The following is a 6,298-nucleotide window of genomic DNA, read 5'->3' as shown; positions in this document are numbered from 1 at the left end:
AAGCTAAAGCTATCACAATATATCAAATGCTATTATCTATGCCATGGATAATGGATAAGATATTTTTAGGTTTCATATGATTTAAAGTAACTAAAATGTTAAATATTAATAAAACAAAGAGTTCCAATAAAAAGTTTCCAACAAAAAAGAAATACTAATATAATTTAGTATAATTTAAATTTCTGTTAAATAAAATTTCAACAAACGTTCCAAACTTAAATAACTTCCTGAAGTCATCATAATCAGCTAAAATACTTAAAGCCTCTTAAAAAAAGTAACAAAATGTATATACTTCATAGCGAAATGGTCCGTATAAATAAGAACAATAATAGATATAAATCGTAATGTGTAAAATTTTAAAGGTTAAGTGCATATCCAGAAAGATAAATAAACACATTAGCTCTCCAAGAGATAACATTTTTATGTTAATGACCCAAATTCTCCAGAAATAAGTTAACAGATAAAGGACACTTTATTGCGCAGCCCGAATAAAAGCTTTACAATAATTACGCAAAATGAATCGCATGTCTCCAAAACAAACAAAAAGGCCCTACCAAAAGTAACCGAAACAATAAGAGTACATTTAAAAAAAAATAAACAATGAAAGATTTAAATGATTGCAAAGTGCTAAGGAAATTACTTTGTAAATACTTCAAGCTATCTCAAGTTGATGTCAGTGACGTACAAAAAATGAAAAAGCAAAATAAACCATATCTATAAATGTTGTATATATAGTAAGTAATCTTAAGTACAGTTGCGCCAAAAAAAGAACAATTGACAGCCAGTTTAAAACTAACCAATAAATGTGAGTTTATGTATACCTTACGATAAAGCCATAATAAACCCTTGATATTTGTGAAAAAGTTTAGCTCCATTACTGGGCGATAGCCAAACGTGCTGGGCACGTGAAAGAGAAAGAAGCTCCACACGGACCGCAGGTATTTAATTTGGCCCACACTCGGGAATACGCCTAATCATGGGGGCCAAAACTAATTAAATGATAATGCCGGCGGTGGGAAGTAAGCAGCCGAATCTGGGGACACGTGAAGCAATCAAAGCATCAGCAAGTGCCGATATCAACCCGCAAACACGGTCGCAATCAGTGGAATCTAATCAATCATCGGACATCCAGTTGGTTTAAAAGCACCCGGCCTTCCCGAGGGCCAAATCAGTTGCGAAACATGAAGTGTCTAGCGTTGATTGCCTTGGGTGGCCTCTTCTTGGCCAGTGTGCAGGCCAGAATCCTTCCCGCGGAGGATCTCCTCTGGGAGCTGCCCGAAGTTCCGGTAGTGGTCAACGAGATTGAACCCCGAGCAGGTGAGTTAGGAACTAAGGGGCCGAATAAGATGTATTTTAATTTAGTATTCAACTTGTTCAATTAAAACTTACAACTCTTCACATAATTGGAAGAAATATTAAAAGTTTGGGGAATGTTCTTTCAATCAAAATATTGTTTCACACTTTAAATTAATTGTAATATTTGTAATGTATTCTTTCTGTCTAAAACACATTTCATATTCAACCTTTAATTATCCAAAAAGATTGTAATTAAAATCCTCTTTATCGTAGCTGGTTGTTCAATTAAGATCCGCAGCTCTGAGCTGAAGGATCCCCAGCCCCTGTTGATCAAGTCGGGCACCTCTGAAATCGTTGGATTCTCGGACACCGGCTATGTGGATGTGGATAAGGATAAGACCATTGAGTTCCACTGCACCAGCAGCTTGGCTTCCCCTCTGTCTGGAAAATCGGTGACCGCCAAGTGTGTGGGTGGCACCACCTTCAAGATTGACGATAAGGAGCACGATCTGTCCGCCATCAAGTGCACATCGTGGCCTGCTTTTGTGGGCAAGAAGTCCGGATCCAGCTGCAATGGTGGCACCACGCTGATCAAAGTGGGTTTTGAGCTCTCCGGATCACGATTCGCGACGCAGTACGAGGTGTGCTTCAACGAAGACGAGGAGGTAACCAGGTACGTCTACCATCGCCTGGAACCGGGAAACAATTACTATGCCACCGGAGTGGATCGCATCACCTTTGGAGCCGGCGGCTACTTCGCGGGTAAGAATGTGGACAAGCTATATACGCAGGCTGTTCAGAAGGAGACCATCGACAAGGAGCTGGACATGGATTCTTCCCATTTCTTCGATTCGGCAAAGAACATCTTCCTGGCCCGTGGTCACATGGGTGCCAAGGCTGATTTCGTGTTTGCCCCGGAGCAGAGGGCCACCTTCCTGTTCATCAACGCGGCTCCTCAGTGGCAGACCTTTAATGCTGGTAACTGGGCTCGCGTGGAGGACGGAGTTCGTGCTTGGGTGGCCAAGGAAAACAAGCATGTGGAGTGCTGGACAGGAGTCTGGGGAGTCACTACGCTGCCCAACAAGAATGGGGAACAGAGGCAGCTCTATCTTTCCCACGATAACAACGGCAACGGCCTGATTCCAGTTCCGAAGCTGTACTTCCGAGTGGTCATCGAACCTTCCACCAAGAAGGGCATCGTTCTGATCGGCGTCAACAATCCCCACTTGAGCCTGGACGAGATCAAGCGGGACTACATCCTCTGCACGGACGTCAGCGACAGGATCAACTGGATCAGCTGGAAGAAGACCGACATCACCGCCGGTTACTCCTACGCCTGCGAGGTTCCCGAGTTCCGCAAGAAGGTGACGCACCTGCCTGACTTCTCCGTCAGTGGACTGTTGGTCTAATGTTGTTATGTTTGAATTAAAAAATACCACTTATAGTTAAAAACAATTGATTTGGTTGTACATTTTTTTTGCTAAGGGAAATTATGCGCAAAATCGGAACGAATTTATAGTATTTTTATACCGGTTACTCGTTGAAAAGTATGTAACAGGCAGAAGGAAGCGTTTCCTACCATATAAAGTATATACACATATTCTTGATCAGGATCAATAGCCGAGTCGATCTGGCCATGTCCGTCCGTCTGTCTGTCCGCCTGTCCGTCCGTTTGAACGTCGTGATCTTGGGAACTACAAAAGCTAGAAAGTTGAGATTAAGTATACAGACTCCAGAGACATAGACCAGCGCAAGATTGTTGATTCTATTGGCCACGCCCACTATAACGCCCACAAACCGCCCAAAACTGCCACGCCCACACTTATGAAAAATGTCATATTGTCGGGGACCTCGACTAAAGCGTTCTCTCTTGTTTTGGAAATGGACTAGTTTGTACTAAGCACTACAATTTTAAGATCACATCGGGTCAATCCATTATAACCAATTTTCCACATTTTGGGAATTTGTTTTCGGCTAAGACCAATTTCTTGAAATAGTAGCATAAACAAAGCTGCCTTCTTTTTATACCCGTTACTCGTAGTTTTTATATTAAAAAATAAAAATAGTGCATGTGTTAACTGTCAATTTATTTACAATTTTCTGATGTCGCTGGTGAAATATGGAGTATCCAGAAAAATCTTCAGTTTCCTGCTGTTCCTCTTGTTGCTTTTGCCGGCCTTTGATGCCGGTGATCCGATTGGCAGCCATTTCGTCCGCCGGCGGGGTAAACGCCTTTCCAGTCCATATTTCGACAAGGAGAAAACGTTGGTGCTGGCCAAGTATGTGGTCTCCATTCGATCACGAAGACCACACAAGTTCTTTGGCGACAATCACTTCTGTGGTGGCGTGATCATATCGAGAACATACATCCTCACCTCCGCCCACTGCGCCATGGAGTAGGTATAGAAAAGATCGTTATATGTTTGACTGTCACGTCCTTTAACCAATACAAAAGTAAACGCAAGATTATACATCGCAGTCGGTTTTTGGTGCTCGTGGCTGGAACCACAAATCGCCTAAGATCTCGCGAAGGACTCTCGTTAAGCTTGGAGGTGAAGAAGATCTTTGTGCCGGACAATTTCACAGTCTTCAATACAAACAACATTGCGCTGATGATGCTGGCCAAAAAACTGCCCTCGGACAATCCGCTTGTGGGTGTGATTAAACTGCCTACGGCTGACCCAGAACCGGGTATGAACTACACGGTGCTGGGGTGGGGAAGGATCTTTAATGTAAGTAGTGGTAGCTCACGAACTATTATCAGGTGCATTATTAATTACAGGGCGGTCCTCTGGCCTCCGACATCCTGCACATTGACGTGGAGCTATTGCCCCGGGAAATCTGTGAGAAGAAAATCCACATATTCAAGGAGGAGATGATGTGCGCCGGAAACCTGAACAACAGCATGGACGAGAATCCTTGTGCCGGTGATACCGGGAGCCCGCTGATCCTCAACGAAACAGTCTTTGGTGTGGTCAGCTACCGAGTAGGATGCGGATCTAAAACTTTGCCCTCTATTTATACCAACGTATACTTGCATATGGACTGGATCGAAGGAATTATGAACAAGAATGAAGCGAACCGATTTTGTTATACTCCCAACTATCTTTTAGCGACCATTGGTATATTCATTGGAAATAAAATTCTGAAAAGTTGTGGATTTTATTTGAAGACCACTTAAACAAGGAGACCTCCCTTGGCGGTCAAAGCGGGCAAGTGCTTCACGGTATTCAGGAAGTCGGCCACCTCGCAAGCATAGGACCAACCGGCCTTGATGTCTGTGGTCTTCCAGTTGATATAGGTCACCTGATCGCTGACATCGTTGCAGATGACATAGTCGCGCCTGATCTGCTCCTCGGTGAGATGGGGATTGTTAACGCCCACGAAGACAATGCCCCTGTGGGAGGAGGGGTCGATGACGACGCGGAAGTAGAGCTTGGGCACCGGGATCAGGCCATTGTTGTTGCCATCCTTGGCCAGATAGAGCGGGGTCTCCACACCCTGGTTGTTTGGCAGAGTGGTCACGCCGTAGACACCGGTGTAGCAGTTCACGTTCAACTTGTTCTTGGAGACCCAAGCTCTCAGACCGTCCTCCACACGAGCCCAGTTTCCGGCATTGAAGGTCTGCCACTGAGGAGCAGCGTTGATGAAGAGGAAGGTGGCCCTCTGCTCGGGAGCGTAGTCGAAATCAGCCTTGGCACCCAGGTGACCACGAGCCAGGTAAACATTGCTGCCACTATCGAAATACTTGTCGGCATCTCCGCCCAGTTCATTGTTGATGGTCTCCAGCTGGGTGGCTTGGGTGTACAGCTTGTCCACGTTCTTTCCATTGAAGTAGCCAGCAGTCTGGAAGGTAATCCTAGCCACTCCGGTCTCGTAGTAGTTGCTTCCGGGTTCCAACTTGTGGCGAGTGTATCGGGTCACCTCCTCCTCCTCGTTGAAGCAAATCTGCATCTGCTCGGCAAACCTCGATGAGGTGATTTCGAAACCTACGCGGATCACAATGCCACCGTTGCAGGTGGCTCCCGACTTAACAGCCTTGAATCCTGGCCAGGAGTTGCAGTACAGGTTCTTGAACTCGAAGTGAGATCCGCCCACGCTGAAGGTGGTTCCACTCACACAATTGGCCGTAATCAGATTCTCGGAATGAGTGTTAAATCCTGAGGGACACCACAGCTGCAATGAGCCGCCCGACTCGAATTCCATCACACCGACGTCGGAGAAGGGATAAAAGTCCTCGGAGTCGGTTTTCAGGTACACTGGCTGGGGACTGGGCAATCCTCCGCGAATGGTCACACTGCAGGCTATATAAGTTTCCGACATAATTAATATTGTACATCAAAAATAATTTATATGGTTGAAGGAAGAGAATATTTTCAAGATAGCTCACTACCGCAATTATCAATAGAAATTGGCAAGACAAACAATAAAAAGTGTGTAAGTGACAGCTTTGGGCTGTTTATGTACTTTTTACATCCAACTTACACAAATTCTAAGTCTTTAGTTTTCTAGCTTTTATGGTTTCGAAATCTCGACGCTTATATGGACGGAAAGGCAGACGGGACAGAAGCATATGGAGGATCAGGAAAACCTGTTAAACTTTTCTCAATTCTAATTACTTTTTAGAATAGCAAAATCATAGTAAAACCGTTTAGTTTATACAATAAATTCAATAGTTGTAGGAACTTGAAAATAATTACGAAGTTTTATAGATTTCACTTCAGTAGTATTATATAAGGCAACATAATTAGGTCACCTACCTCCTGCACGACCCACGGGCTGAGGAGGTGCCACAGCAATCCGTTCGAAGATCCCATCATCCTCGACCACTGGAGGAAGCTCCACCTCCGGATAGGGTACTCGAGCCCAGGCAGCCGGAGCCGCCAGCAGGCCAATGAACAGCAATGAGAATCGGATGCACTTCATTTCGGATTTAAAGACCAGAAGGCCCCCGCGACATCTTTAAATAGCCCCCAGCCATATCGTGCAAATTAATGAAAAA

General features: G+C 44.7%; 3 protein-coding genes across 6 annotated transcripts; 2 read left to right on the top strand and 1 right to left on the bottom strand.

Annotated features, from left to right (window-relative positions):
• The first annotated feature begins 1,181 nt into the window (after positions 1-1,181).
• LOC122616293 lies at positions 1,182-2,751 on the top strand. Its single transcript, XM_043791699.1, has 2 exons — positions 1,182-1,317; positions 1,570-2,751. The coding sequence occupies exons 1-2, from the start codon at positions 1,182-1,184 to the stop codon at positions 2,703-2,705; spliced, it is 1,272 nt and encodes a 423-aa protein (XP_043647634.1). The 3' UTR covers positions 2,706-2,751.
• A 600-nt stretch (positions 2,752-3,351) lies between these two features.
• Positions 3,352-4,477, top strand: LOC122616632 (trypsin I-P1). Of its 4 annotated transcripts, none has more exons than XM_043792162.1 (3): positions 3,352-3,692; positions 3,776-4,028; positions 4,079-4,477. In XM_043792162.1, the coding sequence occupies exons 1-3, from the start codon at positions 3,400-3,402 to the stop codon at positions 4,475-4,477; spliced, it is 945 nt and encodes a 314-aa protein (XP_043648097.1). In that variant the 5' UTR covers positions 3,352-3,399. The 4 variants fall into 4 exon arrangements, with proteins under 4 accessions (XP_043648097.1, XP_043648096.1, XP_043648099.1 ...); XM_043792161.1 differs by having other exon boundaries at positions 3,752-4,028; XM_043792164.1 differs by lacking the exon at positions 4,079-4,477 and having other exon boundaries at positions 3,352-3,696; positions 3,776-3,907.
• LOC122616631 lies at positions 4,435-6,222 on the bottom strand. The gene is made up of 2 exons (XM_043792160.1): positions 6,057-6,222; positions 4,435-5,600 (listed from the first exon to the last, which is right to left on the bottom strand). Exons 1-2 carry the CDS (start codon positions 6,220-6,222, stop codon positions 4,474-4,476), a joined length of 1,293 nt encoding a protein of 430 aa, XP_043648095.1. The 3' UTR covers positions 4,435-4,473.
• Positions 6,223-6,298: the final 76 nt, after the last annotated feature.

This window comes from Drosophila teissieri, chromosome 3L (assembly GCF_016746235.2).
Source record: "Drosophila teissieri strain GT53w chromosome 3L, Prin_Dtei_1.1, whole genome shotgun sequence".
Lineage (NCBI taxonomy): Eukaryota > Metazoa > Arthropoda > Insecta > Diptera > Drosophilidae > Drosophila > Drosophila teissieri.
Note: the sequence above shows the minus strand (reverse complement) of the source record. Positions and strands in the feature narration are given on the sequence as shown.

What these genes read in the sequence shown, in the direction of transcription:
- LOC122616293 (XM_043791699.1), top strand. Translation starts at nt 1,182, where the DNA reads ATGAAGTGTCTAGCGTTGATTGCCTTGGGTGGCCTCTTCTTGGCCAGT. An exon ending in CGAGATTGAACCCCGAGCAG is followed by an intron (nt 1,318 to 1,569) that starts GTGAGTTAGGAA and finishes TCTTTATCGTAG; the next exon opens with CTGGTTGTTCAATTAAGATC.
- LOC122616632 (XM_043792161.1), top strand. Translation starts at nt 3,400, where the DNA reads ATGTCGCTGGTGAAATATGGAGTATCCAGAAAAATCTTCAGTTTCCTG. An exon ending in TCCGCCCACTGCGCCATGGA is followed by an intron (nt 3,693 to 3,751) that starts GTAGGTATAGAA and finishes CCAATACAAAAG; the next exon opens with TAAACGCAAGATTATACATC. An exon ending in GGTGGGGAAGGATCTTTAAT is followed by an intron (nt 4,029 to 4,078) that starts GTAAGTAGTGGT and finishes TATTAATTACAG; the next exon opens with GGCGGTCCTCTGGCCTCCGA.
- LOC122616631 (XM_043792160.1), bottom strand. Translation starts at nt 6,222, where the DNA reads ATGAAGTGCATCCGATTCTCATTGCTGTTCATTGGCCTGCTGGCGGCT. An exon ending in GCCCGTGGGTCGTGCAGGAG is followed by an intron (nt 5,601 to 6,056) that starts GTAGGTGACCTA and finishes AAACTTATATAG; the next exon opens with CCTGCAGTGTGACCATTCGC.